Here is a 24,488-nt window from a genome sequence, read left to right on the forward strand (position 1 = left end):
GAAAATCCATCAGCATTTTAGTGTAAATTTCTCCTAATACACACATCGTTTTGTATGTGTAACCATATTTCTGTATCACCTTGAGCTCCTTGGAGGAAAGGTGGGATATAAATGTAATAAGAAATAAATAAATCACATTTTGGTATATCCTTTTGCCTAGCATACACATTTTTGCAAAGCAATTTCCCCTGATACAGTGCATTTTTGTATATTATCTTCAACAAGATGTAGTACACAGTATGCATTTTTAATGGACATTTTACCCCAATATATGCTTTTTGTGCACATTATTTGGCTGTGGAACTGCAGTGTAAAATTTGGAGAAGTGTGAGCTTTGAAAGATGGTTGTGTTTAAGCTTGCATGTTGCTTTGGAAAGTGCAAATTAGATAGGTTCACCTTTCAGTGGGAACTGAATCAAATTTCTCCCCCATCCCTAGTTCTAGTACACTCCTATGAAGCAAGGCATTGCTTGCAAGGGTTTCCCAAGGCTGTCCATGCAGGCTACTTGTGCTCAGAGTATCAGCCACTGCACATCTGGGTCCTATGCTGAATGGATCTGCAGGATCATACCACAGGGGCAATGACAAACCTCCCATTCTTTGTCACAGCTTGGCATTATGTATGTGCCTCTCCAAGGGCCAGTCCAGGAACAGTTAAAGGGCTGCATTGCGCACTATGGAAAGCCCCTCCATCCTATGCTGGACAACTTTATACACATGGGAAGGGTCAGATTCTGCAGTTAGTTAAGTAGCCATTGGGTACTCCTCAGAGTCAAAGCACAACCAAGGACCAAAGAGAGTTTACAAGAGCCCTGTGCAGATGACTGAATTACGTTGAAATGAATGCATGGAGTGGGGGAGGGGAATGGCATCATACTTCTCTCCAGCTTTCATGCTGATTGGAACTTGTGCACCGGAGGGGGGGGTCATATGTGCTTAGGCTCCGAATGCGAGAGTCTGCAAAACCGGTGGGTGGAGATCACTTTGTGCAGCAGAGTATATGTGTCTGGTGCCTGTTCCGGTGGTTGGTTGGAGTGGAGCCTGCAGATGTGATTGGGTAAAGGCTGTGATTCAGCGATACAGCATCTGCTTTGCATGCACAAGATTCAATCCCAAACATCTCCAGGAAAGGCTGGGAATATTCCTTGTCTGCAATACTGGAGAACCACTACCAGTCAGTGTAGACCAGCTGTTCCCAGCTGTTCCCAACCTTCCCATCATTCCTGACCATTGGCCATGCTGGCTGGGGCTGATGGGAGTTGTAGTCCAACAACATCTGGGGAGGTTGAGAAAGGCTGGTGTAGCCAATACTGAGCTAGATGGGTTCAAGATCAAAGGCCCTCCTCCGGGTGCCTACTCCAAGGGAAGCTCGGAGGGTGGCAACAAGGGAGAGGGCCTTCTCAGTGGTGGCCCCATGGAATGTTCGTTCTGATGAGGTGTGCCTGGTGCCAACACTGTTAATCTTTTCGGCGCCAGGTCAAGACTTTCCTCTCCACCCAGGCATTTTAGCATGTGTTTTCAAAATTGTTTTTATATTGTTTTGAATTTTAAAATTGTGTTTTAAATTGTTTTTAAAATATGTTTTTAAATTGTATATTTGTTTTAATGTTTTTGATTGCTGTAAACCGCCCAGAGAGCTTCGGCTGTGGGGCCGTATACAAGTGCAATAAATAAAATAAATAAATAAATAAATGGTCTAACTCGGTATAAGGCAGCGTCCCATCTACCCATTCCTTCCAAAATTGTTTGTCTGCAGAGGAGTTAACAATGTTTGGCTTTGTGATCACTCAAACATTATATATTTTATTAATTTATTAATTTGACCACCCAATATTATATGTTCCAGTATAATTTAAGATTTAAACTGTGATTAGTTTTTGGGACACATACTGTGAGCTCCAAGCAGTCCTGGGAACTCCTGAAGAACATAAGCTGAAATAAGAAGAAAATTCACAAACAAAATAATTGAAGATGGGCAGAGCGATCCAAATGATGGGAAGCCAGCGGAGGGGGCGGAAAACTCAACGGCATCCACTTGCTGCTCGGGAGCTGCTGGCCTGGCTGAGTGCCAGCTCAGTTGGGAGCTGCGAAAGGGAGCTAGACAGGAAGAGCCGGGTCCCATGAACAGGCCTACCGGGGAGTAAGCGGTCCCCGCTGGCCACCATTGTAATTTTTCTACTGCACTGGCCTGTTATCTGGCAGAATGATCATGGGGATCAGGCCCTGGGGGAGTGCTTCGAGGGGGGCTTGGAAGTTACATAAGTCCCCCCCTCGTGGCTCCTCCCCACCACACTGCCAGAACACCCCATTTTAGGGGCTTCCTCTAGCTCTCCGTCCACTGGGCTGGCAATCTCCGGCAGACCCCTGGCAGCGCTGGCAGGGTCTTGGCAGTGCCACAGTGGAAGGCTGCTTCTGGCAGAGCCCAGTGGACGCTGGCAGCGCCAGGAGCCTACCAGCTCAGCCGGGGATTTGCTGCATCCAACTCCACCCAGCCCAGGGGAAATATGAGTTGGATTGCACCCTAATCCCCTTTTTGGCATTTCTAAAATGAGAGCAAGAAAATGTTTTCTGTAAAGTAAGCTAATGTGTCTTGAACCGTAATTAGTTGTTTCAAAACTATTTTCCTTTTGTTTCTACTGTTTCAAAGACAAGGAAACAAAAAGTATTTGCATTACAAATAGCCTGGAAAGCCTGTCTGTCGCTTCCACCAAGCCTAATCAGCTCCTTATTATCAGCCATGTATTGTGGCCCACTCATGCTTGACAACCCTCCTGAGTTTGCTGTTTCTTCTATTTTGGCAGTCCCAGGCAGGTAGCAAAAGCAGGAGGATTATTATTGAGCCCCCAGTGAGCTGCATACAGCTTGCTGGATCAGAAGTGGTATAGGCCTGACCTGTATTGATTCTGATTGGCTGAACTGCCCTTACATTGAAGAAGAATAGATCGTCTGTCTGTCATTGGCTGAGCTGCTGATATCCTACCAAAGGCAGGCAAATAGGGATCAGACAAGGCGGTGTCAGAGGTCTAGGAAAGAAGCAGCCATAGATGTTAGAAGAAAGTCAACTCAAGGAAGCAAGGTGAAGACGAGGGTTGGAACACTTAATGACAGACAAGAATGGAGGCAAGAGGGAAGAGCCAAAGGGGAGAACATGAAAGGAAGAGGAAACTTGTAGAAAATGGGCAGAGACAAAGAGATTGAATTTCACATACAGATTTTAAATAGTTATCCAAACCTTTGGCAGCAGGCCTCTAGTCCATTATAAACCTGTCTCATTACCATGGGCTCTGTGCTTCCATGCCTTAGGCTCTACTTATCTGACAGCTGACTGTATTCATCCAAATCTCCTCCTCAGCATTCCTCCCAGATATCTTGAGACTGGCCCTGATCCAGCTGGTGTGGGGACTCTGATGTGCTCACTGTCCAGAACTCTCCCACCCACAAGGGAACTCCTGTTCGCTTCTGTTAAACACTCGTAGGCCATGACTTTGTGGCTCTAATTTCGTAGGCCAAGGAACATGCACGTGAATGCAGAGAGCAATTCCCCCCTCCCCCAAGAAAGAGTGAGAAGCCCCTGCCTGCTCAGGGCTCTGGATAATATCCTTCAGCTTCAATCCTGCAGCTAGTTATCATTCGTGTTTTTAATCCTTTGATTTCAGTGGTATCAAGGGTACTTCCACAACTGCCTCTCAAGTTTTTTAGATTCCAAACGTATAGAAGGCAGAACAGAATCATTTTTAAAAGATGTATATTCTTTGGTCAGATTTTTCATTTTCATTTTTTATGTAGAAAATTGAAACTCCAGCTTCAGAGTCGCACATGAAAGCTGCTTAACTGCATTGAACTTAGGCGCCATAACTTAAACTGCAGAATTGTCCAAGAGTAGAACACCATCACTCACAGAATCTCCCTGTGCATTGCATTTTTTAGGTGTTGGTTTTGAGCATACACTTAAACATGTAAAGCGTGAATGCACCAAACGTGTATCATACAGACACTCTGTGATTGACATATGCTGCCTCCATGGCAAACCCAGGTTTGATTTTGCATAATAAGCCCCATCCTTGCTTAAGTCCACCCCCCGTGGCTCTTCCCCGCTGACTTACCTATCCTGCCTCTTTACAACCCTCCTGTATCATTTTATTTCTAATGTTACAAGGTGAGTGCCAAACACTATGTAGCCAAAGCAGCACCATCCACATGCAAGAGAGCTGTATCAGTGAGTTTGAGCAAACCCCAAGGTTTAATCATTTATTCATTACATTTATATCCCACCTTTCTTCCAAGGAGCTCAAGGTGGCATACAGGGGTATCTCCCTCCCCATTTTATCCTTACAAGAAATTGGTGAAGTAGGTGAGGCTGAGTGACAGGCCTGGTACCAGAGGGTGGCCAGGTCGGGCCCTTGCCAATGGCCCCTACAGCCCAGAGGGGCCCCTAAAGGACCCTCAGGGTGGGAGGGTAGTGCTCCTGTGGATTGCAGAGAGGGAGCTCCCAGGCACGCACCCCCAATACAGACAGTGCGGGCTTCAACAAAACCGCATGCATGGCCCACCTACCTCTCCCTTCCCTGTGAATGCCATGCGTGCTGTATGCACATGCCTGCCATCAGTCAAGATGACAGCAGGGGTTTTCCTAAGGGGCTGACACCCCCGCCACCATCTTGGTTAATGTCAGGCATGCACACTACATGCACACATCATTCACCTGAGATGACGTGAGAGGTAGGTGGGATGCATGGGCAGGTGCTGAGGCCTGGAGCAGGCTGGTGCCGGCCCTGCTAAGAGACGCTGACTGGCTCAAGGTCACCCAATGAGTTTCATGCCTGGGAGAGGATTTGAATCCAGGATTCCCATATCTTAGTCCAACTACTACGCCACACTGGCTCGTGCTGCCTTTAGCAGAGAAGAGTGGAAACCCAGGTGGAACGGGGAATGGAATGGCATGTCTTAAAATAAAACATGGCTGGCTGGAACACAGGACAGTGGCATTCTACAATGGAATTCTTTGCTGCAGGCCCACTTCATTTCTATTTGTCTTTGAACAAGGTGGAGGGCAGCAGTTCAATGATCAGCTCAATGCATTAAAGGGCAGGGAAGAAAGCAGTTAGATACTTATGTGCACACGCAGTTAAGGTAAAGAGCAGCAAGGGGAAGGATTTGGACAGAGGGCATAGCACAGGAAGTCAAGTGAGGAAGCCTGGCAGGTCTCGTGACCCAAGAAATCAAAGCAACAACCCAGATGTAGAATGCACAGTCGATGCTACAGAACTAGAGAGCATGTGGTAGCTTCCCCATGTGCATCCATGCCATGCTCAGGAACATACAAATCAGACCACTGGCCCATCTAGCTCAGTACTGTCTACAGTGATTGGTAGCAGCTCTCCTGGGTTTCAGACAGGATTTTTTCCAGCCCTACCTTGAGATACCAGAGATTGAGCCTGGGCTTTTTGCATGCAAATCATGCGTTCTGCCACTGAGCTGCGGCTCTTCCTCTAAACAGGACTGTTTCTACTTCACCTGAAACCCACCTAAACATTGGTCTGAAGTGCCATGCAAAACAAGTGCAACACATGGTACCTGTCAGGGTATCCGTCCGGGAAAAAGAAAGCACTGAGCAGGCAAGTTTATAAGAAGGTGATTAAGTTTGGACTGTCTTTGAGAATATCAGTCTTCCCTCCAGCTCCACTCTCACTGAGGAGCCAGGCAAGTGTCTGTGGCTTTAAAGGTCCAGGTGGAATCCTATTTGTTCCCCTTGTGTCATCTGATTACAGCCTAATTAGAATATACAGTACCACTTTCTGGTCAAGTGTAGTGGTGGCACCTAAGAGCAGCTCAGACTAGTAGTGCAACAACTTCCTCTTCCGGCAAGCTGTTGTGGTGATTCAAAGAGGGAAGAACCTATGTTTGATTACTCCAGACACACACACCCCGAACATTACTGTATCAGCGTAAAATGAAAAGCTCACCACAAATGAGAATTTCAAGTGGCTTTTCTATCTGCTCGTGGGTTTTGTTGGTGTGAAAGTGTGATTCACTCCACCACCCTGAAAAAAATCTGCAGATGTAGATAGTTTTGCAATGGTATGTGAACACTCCCTTTTGGCTCATGGCAATCATCTTCACATGAATGGCTTGTCATGCTGCAAGAAAACACCATGTGGCTTCAAGAGGCTTAGGCAAATGCTCCTGGGAGATTGCATGTCTGGTAAATGCTTCTTTGAAAAGTCATAAATAAATGCAATAATTCTAAATAAACATCCATCATTTTTCCAACTTTCTTTCATTGAGCTTTGGGTCCAAAGAATTTCTGTTCCTCATTAACTAAACCCAGGCATTCAGTTGTTGACCCCTTCCCTCTCCAAATTGTTCAAAATTTGCAGGTTTTTCTTCCATTTTTGGATGCAAAGCCTACTTTCCTAATGTGCCACATACATACAGCAGTGTCTTTGTGCGATCAGCTAAATAGCACTATTTTCATGACTTTCAGGACCGCCTATTTTTCGTCATGGAATATGTCAATGGAGGAGACCTAATGTTTCAGATTCAGCGCTCGCGCAAATTTGACGAGCCTCGCTCCCGCTTCTATGCAGCAGAAGTCACATCAGCACTCATGTTTCTCCATCAACATGGCGTCATCTACAGGTACTTCCTTTGCGGGTCTGAAATAAAGAATTCTTCAGGCTCTTGGTTTGATTTTGGCTGAAGGCCAATGTCTCTTAGCAACCGGATTGGCTGTTTGTTTCTGCTTGCTTACATAGAACTTTTTTTTTCTTTTTTGCTTTCCTTCTCTTTTGGGGGATGGGGTGGGGGGGAGAAGGCTGCTTGTCATTCCGAATGTTAACATCTGAACCGTTTCTGCAGCCATCCGCCAGATGTGGGTGCCAGTTTTGTATTATAAGACAAGCAGTGCTTTTTTGAAATGCTTGGCACACTGTGACCCAGAGTTGACTTGGGTTGTCAATCAGCGCAATCTCTTCAGTTTTCTCCCACTGCCATAGATTTCCTCTCATTTTTGAACTCCCTGCCACTTCCTGAGTTTGTTTGTCCTAGTTGTCTCCAGTCTGATAGAGCTGGGATAATCGTTTTGTGACCCTTTGTGCATGATGCCCTTCCCTCTTTACTACTAGGGCAAAAGCTCAGCCGCTAAACAGGAAGCACCTCTTTTTGCAGACAATTTGAATTTGCTTCTTACCGCATCGGATCACCAGCCGAACAATAACAAAAGCCGAATTGCTAATCTTTCGTTATGCCGTGAAGAATGCACTCGGGGATAAATATTTATTATTAGAAATGTGGAACCACTTGAGAAAATTTCACCTACTATCTCTATGTTTATGAAGGTCTTTATCTTGTCGCTTCACCCTTCCTCTCCTTCTTCTCCCTTTTCAAGAAAACAAAAAAACCCCAAAATTGGCAGCTTTTCACAACTTCAGATAAATCTTGGCAGGAGTATACAGAATGGACTGCAGTTAGGGAAGTTGGCTATAGGATCACTTTTCTTTCATGAAGTACTCGAAGGGTGCAGTCCACAAAGCACTATTCATACTTCACATGGTAAGGGGGTTTGCTGCAGATACGCCAGTGATCAGAACGATGAGTGCCAGAAAACATGAAGCAGGAAAAAAAATGCGTGTTTGTAAGCACGCAGGAATCTGACCTGGATGTGGCTGTCTAGCCCTGTCCATTCTGTCTGCAAGGAAATTTTTCCAAGTTGCACTCCACAGTTCTTGCCACTGCAGACACCAGTATTTATGTGGCAAAGGCACTTGCTGTATAAGGTGTGCATTGTGCAAAAAGTGCTTGGCATTTCCTGCTCAGAAATGGAAAATTAAGCCATGTTGCACACAGAGATTTCCACTTGCACTTTTCTGGATTGCAGCAATAAACATCAAAGAGATTGCTCTAGAAAAAGGATTTTCAAGCCAAACAACATGCTACTCATAGTCATGTGTAACTTTCCACCAACATTTTCTTTTTTAATGAAAAGCAGCCATGTGAATCTTAAGCCCCCATACCTTTTATCCTGCATAGAGAAAAGCATCTGGGGGGTGGAGTTTGAGCAGGAAAACAAGGGCTTCAGCAGACTGCCTATCCCAGGTCCTCCAGTTAGGATTCCAGTCTCCTGACTGATCTTTATTGTTAGAAAAATGGTGTCATGCATCATTTGTCCCTCAAGATAACAGTTTAATGTCATAATACAAATAACCACATGTATCAGGTTTTTGCCAGCTCTTGGGCTCCATTGTCCAGGCTGCCTGTATAAGGTCTTTGACTCTGTCAGCCAAATAGGAAAAATGTGTATATTACATAAATTTTATTTCTGTATTTATTTAATTTCTATCCTGCCCTTCCTCCCAAAGGAGCCCAGGGTGGTAAACAAAGGGCAAAAACTAAAGATGTCTTAAAACATCTTAGTTTAGTTTTAGTTTAGTTTATAGTTTATTTATATACCACTTTTTGGACAAAAGGCCCCCAAAGTGGTGAACAACATATTAAAACAGATTACCAAAAAATAATTACATAAAAAATAACCAGTAAAAAATATACAGTAAAAATACAATGCAAATACAAGAACAATGCAACAAGAACAAAGTAAAAAAAATTGCAACAAAACTTTTTTTACAAAGAAATCATCTTAAAAACATTTTACAAAGAAATCATCTTAAAAACATATTTTTAAAGATCTTTTAAAAAAACTTGAAAAGCAAATCAAAGCATATACAGACTGGGATAATGTCTCTACGTAAAAGGCTTGTTGAAAAAGGAAGGTCTTCAGTAGGCACCAAAAAGATAACAGAGGTGGCACCTGTTAATATTTAAGGAGAGGGAATTCCAAAGGGTTGGTGCCACAATATCCTAAGTTGTGCAGAACTTATCTCCCAATAAGGTGGTATCTGCAGGAGTCTTCACCTGCAGAGCGCAGTGACCAACTAAGTATATAAGAGGTAAGACAGTCTTTCAGATAGCCTGGTCTCAAGCTGTATACCAAAACCAGCACCTTGAACATGTCCCAGCAGCTAATGGACAGCCAGTGCAATTCTTTCAGCAGCCAAGTAACATGTTGGCGATATCCTGCCCAAGTGAGCAGTCACGCTACATTTTGCCTCAAGGGCAGGACCACATAGAAAGCATTACAGTAATCCAACCTGGAGGTTAGCAGTGCATGGACAACAGTGGTCAGACTATCCTGGTCCAGAAACAGCCATAGCTGTCTTACCAGCTGAAGCTGGTAAAAGGCACTCCTAGCCGCGGAGGTCACCTTAGCCTCTAGTGACAAAGGCGGATCCAGGAGCACCCCCAGACTACAAACCTGCTCTTTCAGAGGGAGTACGACCCCATCCAAAGCAGTCAATTGACCAATTATCTGGACTTGGGACCCACCTACTATGGACAGGCGAGAATTTCAATTCACATTTGATGTCAAATCTATCAAAGTCGCAATTTCCAAAACAAAATGAGAAGTGAAACACAGCCATCCTTCAAAATTCTCACTTATTCAAATTTTGTAATACAGTTTGCCAACCGACCAATCAATGTATATAAAAATGTGTATATTAGGGGAAATTGTGCATAAAAATAAATATACGAGTGAAAATAACATACACAAATGCATTATATGACGAGAAATAGCTTGCAAACGTGTACATTACTTAAAGCTCCCTACAAAAATGTGGTTATTAGGAGAAATTCACACTAAAGTGCTGGAATCCCCACATAGCCATGAAGCTCACTGGGTGACCTTGGGCCAGTCACTGCCTCTCAGCCTCATGAAAACCCTATTCGTAGGGTCGCCATAAGTCGGAATCTACTTGAAGGCAGTACATTTACTTTTATTGTCAGAGTACTGCTGATACCTTGCCCCAAATCTCCCAAGGGCTTCATATAGATGTTAAACAACATGAGGAACAATGTGGTACCCTGCGTCACCCCACAGCACAACTGCCAGGGGGCCGAAAGACAATGCCCAATGCTATTCTCTGAAAATGACCCTGGAGATAACATCAGAACCACTATAAAACAGTGTTGCCAATACCAGCTCACTAGTCGGCCCAGAAGGATGCCATGGTCAATGGTATCAAAAGCTGCTGAGAGATCAAGTAAGAGTAACAGGGTCGCACTTCTGCTGTCATTCTCACAATAAAGGTCATCCATCAGGGCAACCAAGGGTGACTCAGTCCCATAAATAGGGCTGAACCCAGATTGGAATGGGTCAAGATAATCTGTTTCATCCAAGCGTACTTGCAATTGCTGTGCCACAACCCGCTCAATCACCGTCCCTTAAAAGGGGGTATTTGTGACCAGGTGGTAGTTGTCACAAACCGATGGGTCCAGGGTGGACTTCTTCAGGAGCGGTTGGATCACTGCCTCTTTCAGGGCGGGTGGGACTACTCTATCCCACAAAGATGCATTACCACACCCTGGATCCACTCAGTGATACCCCCAACGGCAAGCGTTAATAAACCAAGAAGGGCAAGGCTCGAGAGGGCACACTGCTGGCTGCATCGTCACAAGCACTTTGCCCATATCATCAGGCAGCATCAACTGAAAGTGATCCCAAAAAGTTGCAACAGACGTTGCACTGGACACCTCACTGGGGACTAGGGATGGGGGAGAATTTTGATTCAGTTTGCATTTCAAGCCGAATCAAATTTGCACTTTACAAAACAATATGAGGACCAAAACGCAGCCATCCTTCGAAATTCGCACTTATTTGAATTTTGCAATGCAGTTCACCAACCAATGTTTACAAAAGTGCATATATTAGGGGAAAGTGGGCATAAAAATGAATATATGCATGAAAATAACATGAAAAAATGCATTATATAACTAGAAATGGCTTGTGCATCCGTCAAAACTGCCTACAAAAATGTGTTTATTAGGAGTAATTCGCACTAAAATGCTTGAGAATTTTCATGAGGATTTTTTTTTAAAAAAATAGCAAATTGCTGCAGAAATGTGGAGAACTGAATTTAAGATGGGAAAAATGAGAAACAGAGAGAATTGAAATTGAAAGATTTCTCCATCCCTACTGGGGACTATAGTAGATGTGGATGGGGCATCAAGATTGCTACAGAGGCGAGCAACTTTACCCTCCAAGAGCCTTGCAAACTATTCACAGTGGGCCTCCAAAGGGTCTAAAATTCAGTTTCCTGGAGTTGATGTCAGTAGACCCCGGACAATATAAAAATACTCCATTGGACGGCTACTTGAGGATGCGATGGAGGCAGAGAAATAGGCCTTCCTCGCCACCCTCAGTACCACACAGTAGGCATTGTTACATTGTTTTACTCATGCCCAATGAGCTTCACAGCATGTCTTTTGCCATTTGTACCCTGTCATCCAGCCTTTGCATGCAAAATTGCATGAAAAGATGAAGTGCGCTGAAATATGTATCTGAATGTTTATGCTAACTTTTTTTAAAAAATTGCAAACTGATATGGGAATGGAGAGAACTGGACTTATGACTAGAAAAATAAGAAATTAAGACAAACCAATATTGATGGATTCATCCATCCCTAGTCTGAGGCCTTAGCACTCTGTTCAGTAGAGAGAGCTGGCTAACCCAATTAAAGTTCCAAATCTTAAAAGGACTGTTTAATGGAGACAGTTGGGGGAGGGGAAGAAAGAAGTTAACAAGTAACGGGGCTGGTTCGCTTGCCCCCCTCCCCTCTCACAATGTAGACTATCATCTGTGTCGTTACACCAGCTAATTTGCTGTATGAGGCAGACCTCAGGAGCCAGCATAATGTGTGGGCTCTGTGATTGGATCTTCTGAGATCTGTGGACTGTTTCTTGCAGCTCACCAACCATGTATGGCAGCTCACTGGAGCCTTCCTTTATCTGTTTTTCTCCAACCAAGTCGTGAACAGAAGTGCCCATAAAGATGCATACACAAATGAAAATAATTTACAAAAATGCATTATTTTAGGGAAAACTGGATTGCAAAAATGTGTATAGTAGGGGAAATTGCATCCAAATAGTGGGAGAAATTTGCACTAAAATGCTAATGAATTTTCATGAGGACTTTTTTTAAAAAATGCAAATCGCTGCCTAAATGTGGGGAACTGGACTTTAGATAGAAACATGAGAAACTGAACTTGGCAGATTCACCCATCCCTAGTCACATTTTAACAGAGGTCTTTTCTATGTCTTGTGGTGCTGTTGGCTTTTGGTGTCCAGTTGTATCCTCATTTTACCCACAGCTCAAAAGGTCGGTTCACTGGCAGTTTAGCAAAAGGGCTTCACCTCTGAGTTCATGTCACCATTGCAGGTCTGACATTCTTTTTCGTGAAAACACAAAATGGAATGCAAGGGTGGCCTTATCTGATCCCCGTGGTTGTGATGAAAACAAAAGTCCCATTCTTGGTTCACGTAAATATTTTCAAAGAAAGATACGTTGTTATATCAAAGCCCATCCTGTTGCAGTGTACCACCCATTGCTTTTTCACACTGCCTGTAGAGTTCTCCTTGTTGTTCCATGGAACAGGGCAGCCACAGTGAAAGCCTCCCTTCAAGTTGCTGTGCAGCTGGCTTCTGATATTTGAGGGACTTGAAGGAGAAATTCTCCTGCAGAACAGTGACCTACTGGGTATATAAAGGAATAAGGCGATCTCTCAAGTAATCTGGTCCTAAGCTATATAGGACCTTATATGTTAGTACCAAAACCTTGAACTTGGCCAGTAACAGATTGATGCCCAGTGCAGATCCCACAATGAACGTGCCATATACTGGCAGATTGATGCCCAATGCAGATCCCACAAAGAATGTGTCATATACTGGCAGTGGTTTGCTCCCGCAAGCAGTCTAGCCACTGAATTCTGCACTAGCTGCAGCCTCTGGACCAGCTTCAAGAGTAGCCTCACAAAGAGTGCATTCCAGTATTCCAGCCTTGACGTGGTCAAGCTATCCTGATCCTGCACTGCATGTTCCTGATCCAGGAACAGACATAGCTGTCTTCACAGCTGAAGCTGGTAAAATCATTCCTAGCCAACAAGGACACTTGCAGTGACAGAGCTGGATCTGTCACTCCCCAGACTTGGGAATCCCTCGCCCATAGAGCCTTCATCTTGCCAGGATTTAGACTCAGTTTATTAGCCCTCTTCCAGCCCACCACAGGCATCCAAACACCTGTCCAGGACCAATTCAAATGTTGCAGAGAAATAGAGCTGGATATCATCACCATACTGATGACATTTCATTCCAAATCTTCTAATGACTGCTCTCATGTCTTCATATAGATGTTGAATATAAATACCCTGCAGCACCCCATAGCTCAAGAGCCAGGCTGCTAAGAAACACTCATCCAGTGCTACTGTCTGAAACCATCCCTGCAGATAAGACCAGAATCACTGCAGAACTGTGCCCCTGATACCCATCTCCCTTAGATGATCCAGGATAATACCATAGTTGATGATATGAGAAGCTGATGAGAGATTTAGCAAGAGCAAAAGGGTTGCACCCCCCCTGTCCCTGTCTAGAAATGCCTGCACTGATGCTGTCAAGGCCCTCTCAAGTACCTTGCTCACAAAGGGGTATTTGTGATGGGATGATAGTTGTTAAATACTGTTAGGTCTAGTGTGACTATTTTTCAGGAGTGGCCACGCTACTGCCTCCTTCAAGGCAACAGGCACCACCCCACAAAGATTGGCTTAAAGCCAGAGTTTGAAGGTAGTTTGCAGAAAACAAAGGATGGGGAATTCACGGAGGAGAGAGTGGGAGCACCTGAGCAAGGTCACGGGGCATTCTTGATCTCTTGACAGTGGTTAACAGACCAGGATATGTTACATCTGCATCAGGCCATAATTTCTGGGAGAGTTTAGCATCTGTATTTTCCTGGTTGGTTGTGCTGGTAGCCTGTTAACCTCTAGACACACACTGTTGTTCTGGTGATGACTTAGGGCCAAGTGTGAATGGCTTTTAAAAACTGGATCCCTGCAACAAAATGTGGTTGTGTGGTAGAGAGGATTCTTCAAAGCCCCTCTTTCTCAGATGGGACTTCCTGCCTGAGGAGGAGGGCATTTGAAAGTGCAGATTGGGCTGGCTGACTGCCAAACTGATTCATGTCCCCAGGGGCTCTCAGGTGTCCCTTTGCAGATGGGCAGCTTGAAGAGCAGGAAGTAAATGGAGTGGGGTGGGGAATGGGCAGTAGCTCAAAGGCTTGGGAGGGAGAGGGAGAGGCAGTGGTTCTGTCCTTAACTCCATCCATGGCTCAGGTAACAGCTTTACTGGACTTTCATTCTACACTCCTTCTCTTCTCTTCCATGCTGCACATGAGTGCACACACATGCCCTCCTTGATTTCCTAGTTAGGGCAAACCATCGTTTGTTGTTCCATCAGAATAGGCAAAGTATGGTTTAGATTTTCCCTCCAAAGCAGGATGTTGAACCCTCTTCAAAGGAGCAAAATGCCAAACACCACAAAAGCATGGAAGCCACTGTTTACTCCCTGCAATGCTGCAGGCCACCACAACATGTAAGGGCATTATGGGATAAAAAAATGGCAGACACCATCTGAATTGTAACCATCAGAGCTCAATCCTCAGGGTGGGAGCAAGGGAAGGCAGGTGTCAGTATGGTGACCCTGTCAGGGAACCTTGGCTGTGGCCACTGCTTGAGGTTCACTTGGATGCCAAACAAGAATGTCAGGCAGAAGAATGGAGCACATGTGCCTGAAACTCAGACACATTGGCCAAACCATGGTTCAACCACTACATCTGAACTAGCCCAGTGAATTTGTAGCTGATGTGAAATTTGAACTAGGGCCTTTCCAGATCACAGCAGCTAGCCTATTTGGAGCCATTGTCTCCTTGTATGTGGAAGATGCTTACTGTAAGAATGTCAAGGATTTCCCTTCATGAATGTTCACCTGTGCAACGTTGCATCACATAAGCAGAGCCTTGACGTGGTGTGGGTCTTTTGTTAAAACAAGAAAGAGAGAGACGGTAGGAGACTGCAAAGAAGCATGCCAAGTTTACATTCTTGAGTGGGCAGCCATTTTCCTGTAGAGTTTGAAGGAAGGGGACCAGTGCTTTCTGACAGATAACAACAGCAAACTAATGCTGCAGAGAGGAAGTATGGAAACAGTATTTATCTCCTGTTTACAGTGTTAATTATTTTAGATTCTTTGGTTGTTATATTTATTTTTTTAACAAAAAGAGTTGCAGGTAGGGTGAGGAACCACAAGTCTGCATTATCTTCCTGATTTAGAAAGCACAGAAAATTATTCATTTATTTACGGACATTTTATTCCGCTCTTCAGCCAAAAAAGGCTCCTAGAGCAGGTTACAGATCAGGAAGGCTTTTCTCTCTGGCTTGCTATCTAAAAAGACACAACACAAAAGGAAAGTAATTTGGGAGGGAGGAGGAAATAAGCAAACACTGAGGCACATTCTTAATATGAGTTCTTCTAATGACCACCTAGGGCTGAAATGTTCAAAAGAAGGAGGAACCAAAAGATACTGATGGAGTGGCCCCCTGGACCCCTCCTGTTCCTCTGCTACAGCCTGATAGGATGTCTAGATTCTAAACAGAGCTGGTAGTGGCCCAACATCTCCTATAACATTTGACAGGAGAATAAACATAGGTACCCTTTTATAAGTGGACAGGGATAGGAATGGGATTTGTTGGTCAGTGCTGGTTCGAAAGCATTCCATCAACCTAACAGGCCAGCATTGACTCAAGTTCATTCTTTGTCTGCCAGCTGCTGCTGTTACTGACCACTTTTTCCCCGTCACAAAAAAAATTGATATTAAAATCAAATTTTTAAAAGGCAATATCTATATTTTGAAAGGAAATACCTGTATTGTTAAATGAAAGGAAATATCAATAAAATTATCGTTCTTCAAATTGATATTTTAGAGGCAGAAGTTTTTTTAAAAATATATATTTTTCCAAAAATAACCATGAAAAATTGCCACATAAAAATCTGATCCGCAATGATAGAGCATAAGTGAATTAATGGAAAATTTGGTACTAAATCCAAACTGGGCAGAATTCTAGCACATCCCTAGACAGAGAGCACATGCTGGTATAGTACTGAGAAACGAATGGCAAAACAAAAGTGTGAAGCATTCACTGGAGAGAGAAAAGTAAGAGGTCAAAAAACCAGAATGCTCAAGGGATGAAACTTTATTCTGTGCACCAAGGCACTATAGTAAAAAAATTCCTTTATAAAAAAAGCTCCTTTTGGAAATGCAAGAGCCCAACGCGTTTCAGCTTGTGGATTCAAGCCTTCATCAGGGGCTAAAATACATAAAAGATTTTTTGAACTTGCTTTAAAAATATTCAGACATTTTAAACACACAGTCAAAATTATAATTATACAGTCAAAATTATATGTACATCTTATTAGTACTGAGAAAACCAGAAGAGCAAAAAGATTCTCATGGTGCTGTCTAGTGACATACCCTTTAAGAAACTTTTGGAAATATCATGTATTTCCCTATAGCCCAAAAGCCACAGGCAGTATCCAATGCACTTGTTCTGTTAGTGCAAGGATTTCTGATTGTGCAACAGAACCCCCCCCCTGCCCTTTTCTCCTTGTGTGCACCCTGTGTCCTTCCAAATCTGCTCCAGAGAGTTGGGGAGAAACCCAGAACAGATTTTGGGGGCACACAGGAGGCATGCTGGGAGGAGAGAGGGAGGGAAATATCCTTTGCACAGCCAAAAGTCCATGGGCTAACAGAACGAGTTCACAGAATACTAGCTCACATTTCTAATTCTCATAAATCAGAATAATGGTATTATGCATTCAAGTGCATTTTAATCAAAGGTTCTGATTTCAACCTTTAAAGCAGCCTTCCCCAACCTGGTGCCATCCAAGTGTTTTTTGGATTACAACTCCCTTGTAGACCCAGAGATATGGAGGGCACTAGGTGGAGGAAGACTGCTTTAAAGCCATGTACAGTTTGGGGCCTGGATATCTAATGACCACCTGCTCCCATATGAAGATCATCAACTCCACCCCTTCTCCTTTTGCCTTGTAGGTGGGTGGCAGTCAGATGTGGCTCTCTGTCTTTGAAATGGTCTTTCCAAGGAGGCACCAAACTTGATGAGTTTTAGGTACCGAGTAAAGACCTTTTTATATGCCTGGTTTTAGTCTATAAATTTGACATCACTACTTGTTGAGTTCTTATATTTAGTCTATAAATTTGACACCAATAATTGCTGAATCCTTATATACAGTATGTTGCTTTTTGTTATGTTTGTGGGATTTTTGAGATGGTTTAATATTGCTTACATTCGTATTGTATTGTGAGTCATCTAGACGGGATAGCTTGTAATAATAATAATAATAATAATAATAATAATAATAATAATAATAATAATACAGTCCCCAAATGGTAAACTTCTCAATAGTTTCAAAATGTAGTGTGTATGAATGCCGTTTGTTTGTATGTTTGTTCATTTTACTACATTTGTAACCTGTCGTTTCTCCAAGAAACTCGAGGTGGTGTACATAGTGCTACACACACACACACACACATTTCATCCCTGTGAGATAGGTTAAGCTGTGAGATAATGAGTGCCCCAAGGTCATGCCCAGTGAGCTTCATTCCCAAGTGTGGATTTGAACCTGGGTCTCCCCAGTCCTAGTCGGACACTTTAACTGCTACACCACACTGGCTCTCGTTGATAATTTAATTTGGTGGCTGTGAGCTAGGAAATACCAGTTCAACCATAAATATTAGGTGATACCGACGGCTTTACAGTGGAGCATGGATAGAACATTGAACCTCAGTTAGATGCAAGAAGCATTGTACTATTGATTCTAGAGCATTGCATTTCAGCTACATGCAACTAAGCCGATTGTCCTCTCTGGGACACCTGATGCCAGTTTCCATTTCCTAACCTCATCCATAATTCTCACTTAATACCCACAACAACCCTGTGAAGTAGGTTAGGCTGAGAGGCAGTGACTGGTCCAAGGTCACCCAATGAGCTTCATGGCTGAATAGAGATCTGAACCCTGGTCCCCCAGGTCTCAGTCCAACACTCTAACCACTACACCACAGTGGCTCTCTGTATTGGTTTGTGTGCTGGTTGCTTTAGGAATCCTGGAGTATATGTTAGAGCTTGGAAAAGTTACTTTTTTGAACTACAACTCCCATCAGCCCCAGTCAGCATGGCCACTGGATTGGGCTGATGGGAGTTGTAGTTCAAAAAAAGTACCTTTTCTGAGCTCTCGTATATGTGCATATAATATTATATGTATAAAAATGCATATAATATGCAAAAATTGTTCATATTTTAGTAGAACCACTTAAACAACCTCATTTCTCATTGAGATCAAGGAGCAAGACAGGAATTAGAAAAACAATCTGTGTGGATATGCTCAACTTTGAGATCTTCAGAAAATTCCATTCCTATTGGCAGCCTTAATCTTATAACTCAGAAGTCATGAACTAAAATCTTTAAATCTTGACCCCATGACAGATACCATTTGACCTGCAGTTACCAATCCAGAACAAAAGTGGAGCATGGAGAGAGCAGTAGTTATATCCATGGGGTTGCCAGCAACCTCCTTTGGAGAATGCTCATAGGTGGAAGCTAAGGATGGGTGAGAATTTCAATTCAGTTCGCATTTCAAGCAGAGTGTATCAAATTCTCAATTTCCAAAACAATATGAGAACCGAAACGCAGCCATTCTTTGAAATTTGCATTTATTAGAATTTTGGGATGCAGTTTGCCAACTAGACAACATTTACAAAAATGCATGTATTAGGGGAAAGTGTGCATGAAAATGAATACATGAGTGAAAATAACATGCAAAAAGGCATGAAACGATGAGAAATGGCTTGCAAACATGTGTATCTTGTCAAAACTGCCTACAAAAATGTGTTTATTTGGAGAAATTTGCACTAAAATGATGGAGAAATTTCATGAGGATTTTTTTAAAAAAAATTCGCAGATCTCTGTAGAAATGTAGAGAACTGAATTTAACATTGGAAAAATGAGAAACTGAGAGAACTGAAACAGGCAACTCTTTCTATCCCTAGTAGAGGCTAGTCCATTAGGACAACTGGAGCACTGTCTCACCAACCTCACTCTGCCCTCAGCCAGCCCCCACCTGTCTGCCTTCTTTCTTACAACCAATCCAGGGTGTGGAATTCCCTGTCAGCTTCCACCTTCTTAGTCTCAAACCTAGTTGGCTCTGCCTGTCATTGGCTCTGGTTCCACCTACTGTTGGGCTCCCAGTCTCAATGGGCATGAGCCACCACTGGTGCTGGTTAGGACCTGGCCCACTTCTCATCCTCAAAGTAACTTTCTAGTAAAACTAGTAGGTAACAAGGATCATGCAGGCTGCAAAGAGGGAGACTTCCTTTGAGAGCCTTTGTGTCTATGTGAGCTGTATTTCCAGACTAATTTTCTTGCACGTTAGTAGCTGTTTTTGAACCATTGCTAACCACATCTGTTAATCCTTTTTGAAGTCTACAAGTTTTTGGATAGTGGTCTTCTTGCAATGAGGATGTAAAATGGTTTTCTCCCTTCATTCGTTGTCCAGCAAAGGATACCCTGGAAGGGGTTGCTATAGTTCTACACTGTAGTAATCCACCGATCCAGCTCTCCCAGGCTGCTTCTATGTTAGAAAAGTAGGGAATGTATTAGAATTTTTATTTGTAGAGCTAGAAAAATTATATAGTGTGTGTGTATTATGTGCCTTCAAGTCGATTATGATTTATGGCAACCCTATGAATCAGCGACCTCCAGTAGCATCTGTTGTAAACCACCCTGTTCAAATCTTGTAAATTCAGGTCTGTGGCTTCCTTTATGGAATCAATCCATCTCTTGTTTGGTCTTCCTCTTTTTCAAATAGCAATAAATAATGATAGGTTAGCCTTTATGTGTGGAGCTCATCTTTTAATGGGGTGGGATAAGGTTTGTCCTTCTTATTGTGTTGTTAAATTAAGCAGCTAGTTAGAGAACCACATACTCTTTACCCAGGCTGGATTACTGCAGTGCGCTCTATGTGAGGCTGCCCTTGGTCCTGGTTCAGAAGCTTCAGCTGCTGCACAGCTGCTGAGGGGGGCACATGGCCAACATGTGACACTACACTTAAAACATCTGCACTGGCTGCCCATCCACTACCAACCCAGGTTCAAGTCCTTGTATTAATTTACAAAGCCCTGAACAACTTGTGTCCAGGGTATGGGTATCTTAGGGAGTGCCTGAACCCGTATATCCCAACTCAGTCACTGAGATCATCTGCAGGAGTAGCTCTGGTCATCCCTCAAATTGGTGAGGCTCATTTAACATCGACACGAAATCGAGCTTTCCGTGTCATCAGCCCAGTTCTCTGAATTGCTCTGCCAACAGAGATTCAACAGGTGCCTTCTGTTTTAACTTTTTTACTGTATTTTTAATGGTTTTTACTGTGTAGGTTTTTTAAAAACTTGTAAACCACTGTGATGTTTTTAAATGAAATAGCAGTATACAAATATACAAACCATAGACAAAGGACCTGGGTATTCCAGTTTCCTTAGCTAATCTTGCTGCTGAAACACAGTTACCATTTTGCTTTGCAGTAGTCTTGAATTCATTTGCAAAGTACTCTAGTTTGGCATTTTATCTATACATGAACTGAAAGCACCTGAACAAAACAAGCAGTGGATTGTTTGATAAATTAACCTTTTAACCGGTATGATTGTAAAACTCAGCAACAATATGTCTATACATAAATTTGCCCTCTGAGGACATGATGACCTTATTTTTTAAGCATTCAACCATCAGACTTGATCTGACTAAAATGTAATGGTGTTATAGCATCCTTTCAACATCTTTCAACATGTGGTTTTTTTCAGGTAAAGTTTTTCTGCGGTTTTCATGAAAGGATTAAGACCATACACAGCAAAATGTTTACACATCACTGCCTCTATTCTGAAGTGTTTACTTTGTCTACTTTATAATAATTGCATACCAGCTTACTATCAGAATTCTTTTTGGCCAGTAAAGAAGTGAGGACAAGTGGAATTGTGCCTTTTAAGGGTATTATTTTGGAAAAAAGAATATATACCCTATACATGTTTAAACTCAGTAGACTCTCCTTGTGAAGAGATTGGCTACCAGAGGAAGTGTTTGGCACAAAGGGGGCTAAATTGAAACCGAGAAATCGAATTTGATTTGAAATGTACCAAGAAGCCACTCCAAAATATGCCCAATAATAGCTACTCTGTACGTTTGGCAGAATATTTGATGTTTTATTGTGTTTTTATATTCTGTTGAGGTGCAAGCCAACTTGCATTTATGCCGGGCTAAAGGGAGTTGGATGTGGTGGACCCCTAGCTAAGCTGGCAGGGTCTCAGCTCCACCTGAGCTCTGCTGACAGAAGCCCCTTTCCCCAGCTCAGCCATGGCAGAGCCAGGACCCTGCTGGCTCAGCCAGGGGTCCACTGGGGAAGCCTAACTCGGCTGAACGGGTGCCAGTAGAAGTCGGTGGAAGGCCCGAAAAAGGGGTGTTCCGGGGCATGTTGGAGGAGGGGCCGGGGGGGGACTTATGCAACATCCAGCTCCCATCCGGAGCACTCTTGCATGTACCAGTCCGAGCCAAAGTTTCACTGAGAAAATGGAAGTCACTGGATTACTCTGTCCAAAGCCATGCTGATAACTGGATTGAAAGTCAAGGCATAAATCTTAAAAATAATACAATTACAAAAGTTAATAGGCTGATTCCTATTACAATTATAGATATGTCAAGAATTCATTGTAATTATCTAATTATTTATTATTTGTTTATTTGTTAAATTTCTATACCGCCCGACTAGCATAGCTCTCTGGGCGGTGTACAACAGAGAAATAATACAACAAAGAAATATAAATATACACAGTATATAAGTAGCCAAACAATAATAATAAACAACAAACTAATGAAAACATCTCAATAAATGTACAATTAAGCAATCCCCACACACTTCACAACAGTGTCTAACAAAAATATGCTGTAGTCCAAATAACAGCAAAAATGAATCTCCAAAATTAAATCTTGACCCCCAAAACAACTAAAAAACAACTAACCCCTTTAGTCTATAGACATCCCGAGCAGCAGGTTCACGCGCACATACACACACACATGGTCTCTGGTCCCTTCAGCAGTTGCTGCTTTTGTAGCTGGAGAGAGACAGGGCCCCACCTTTCCAGGCCAGGTGGAAATTAGCCAGAAATGCAGGGAGCAGGTCTTGCAGAAACTCACACAGGTAGATGGTCTCTGGCCCCTTCAGCAGTTGCCGCTTTTGTAGCTGGAGAGGAACAGGGCCCCACCCCTCCAGGCCAGGTGGAAATTAGCCAGAAATGCAGGGAGCAGGTCTTGCAGAAACTCACACAGGTAGATGGTCTCTGGCCCCTTCAGCAGTCACTGCTTTTGTAGCTGGAGAGGAACAGGGCCCCACCCCTCCAGGCCAGGTGGAAATCAGCCAGAAATGCAGGGAGCAGGTCTTGCAGAAACTCACACAGGTAGATGGTCTCTGGCCCCTTCAGCAGTTGCTGCTTTTGTAGCTGGAGAGGAACAGGGCCCCACCCCTCCAGGCCAGGTGGAAATTAGCCAGAAATGCAGGGAGCAGGTCTTGCAGAAACTCACACAGGTAGATGGTCTAATTATGTCCTGGAAAGGACACTAAATATGATGTCACATCTAAACCATACAATCAAAACACATTTAAAGCACACAGCTTCCCCGAAAGAATCACAGAAATGGTACTTTGTTAAGGGTGCTGGGAAGTGTGAGCAGTAAACTACACTTCCCAAGATTCTTTGGGCTTAGGGGGAAGCCATGTGCTTTAAATGTATGGTATGGATGTGACTATGGAATCACTTATTTGGAGGGGACCATGTAGGCCATCTGGTTCATCTCCTTGCTCAGTCCAGGAAATCCAAATCTAGAGCATCTCCAATAGATGGGTGTCCAGCCTCTACTTGAAGACCTCCAGTGAGGAAGAGTCCATTCGCCCCTTTAGCTCTACCCATTGATTTGATTGTTGAAATGCTCTCACCATTCAGAAACCTCACCTAATGTTCAGCTGAAATCTTCCTTCCTTCAATGTAAGCACATCAGATCTAGTTCTGCTTAGAGATGGGGGATAAACTTGATTGAGTTTACATTTAAACCTACCCAATTCACATTTTATGAAATAATATGCAGCTGAAAAACAGCCATCCTTCGAAATGGATCTAAGCTGATGAGTTCAGTCTTGTCTTGCGTAGTGTTTCCTCTGGCCCTCAGTGGGACAACTTTGACAGATGTGCAGATAGATATGTGAAAGTTTGGGGGGACGGATGAAAAAATTTGGGGGGCCATAGGGTTTTTTTCTGTTTTTTCCCCTAAAGCCTTTTTCGCTGGAAAAAATCTGAGGGGAAACTGTTTTTCCTCTTTTTTCTTTCCTTTTTTTCTGGGCCTTCACATCTCTAGTGGAGGACCACCCATCTGTCAATCGCCTGAATTCAATGTGGTGTCAGATGATTGGCAGGTGGGTATTCCCCCCTGTCAAATTTTGACTGCTGGGGTCAGGGAGATAAAAGGTTGTATTCAATGTTGTGCTAAATCTCTGATTCTGTCAGCACAAGAATTTCTCCTTGTGCAACGGAACATTCTCCCCCTCTTTTGCCCTTGCATGCCCCTTAAATCTGTCCTGATTTCCCCCCAAATCCTCTGGAACAGATTTGGGGTCGGCATGGAGAGTATGTGGGGGGAGGAGGGGGGAAGTATTGCTAGGCTAATACTTGGGCTAACTCAGTTATTTAGTTAAATAGCACACAAAGATCTGGCAAGCCAAAAGGATTCCCCACCACTCTCCTACACCCATTCCTACCCAGTTAATTCCCTCCACCCTGCACCCTCTTCCCTGTTCTTCCAATGGTCAACTGACCAAATTCCCACCCCCAACCTAACGGTAACTCTGTGCTTCCCTCAGCTTCCCCTCCCACTAATCTTAACATTCCATGCTCCACTCCCACAACACAAACCCCAAGCACAGTTAGTTTATTCTATTGGTTCATGAAGTTGGGAATTAATGTCATGGCCAAGGGCTCCTCCTTCACCCCTCCCCTCATGTGCTGGCTTCAGTGCCTCGTTTTTGGCTTAGGTTTGGATCCTGGCTTATTGTCCTGGTGTTGTTCTGGCATCTAGTCAAAATCCCCCAGCTCGGAGTTAATGGGGAACTCCCACTTAATACAAGTCAGGAATGAAGCACTGAAGCCAGCATACCAGAGAAGGCGGGGAGGGACAAAAGAGGTATTTTTGACCCCGAAGCTCCATAAACCATAATTTACAAAGTCAGGGAAGGTTATCCAAACCAGGCCAGTATCAATGTGTGTAGGTGAGAGAAAGGCCCCATCTGCACTGTGCATTTCAAACAGTTTCATACTCTATATTTATTTATGTATGTATTCAATCAATCAATCAATCAGTTAATTAATCTATATCCCACCCTTCCTCCCAGCAGGAGCCCAGGGTGGTTACTACTTTAGACAGTCATGGCTTCCCCCCAAGAATCTTGAGCAGACT

At 43.5% G+C, this 24,488-nt stretch overlaps 1 protein-coding gene across 4 annotated transcripts in view; it reads left to right on the top strand.

Moving 5' to 3' along the window:
* Positions 1-24,488, top strand: part of PRKCE (protein kinase C epsilon) — a 472,683-nt gene that overhangs the window by 409,864 nt on the left and 38,331 nt on the right. For all 4 annotated transcript variants that reach the window (XM_061625425.1, XM_061625426.1, XM_061625428.1 and 1 more), the window contains one exon: positions 6,485-6,639. In XM_061625425.1, coding sequence (XP_061481409.1) covers positions 6,485-6,639 — 155 coding nt within the window. The remainder of the gene's footprint in view (positions 1-6,484; positions 6,640-24,488) is intronic.

This window comes from Rhineura floridana, chromosome 4, assembly GCF_030035675.1.
Source record: "Rhineura floridana isolate rRhiFlo1 chromosome 4, rRhiFlo1.hap2, whole genome shotgun sequence".
In the NCBI taxonomy this organism is placed as follows: Eukaryota; Metazoa; Chordata; class Lepidosauria; order Squamata; family Rhineuridae; genus Rhineura; species Rhineura floridana.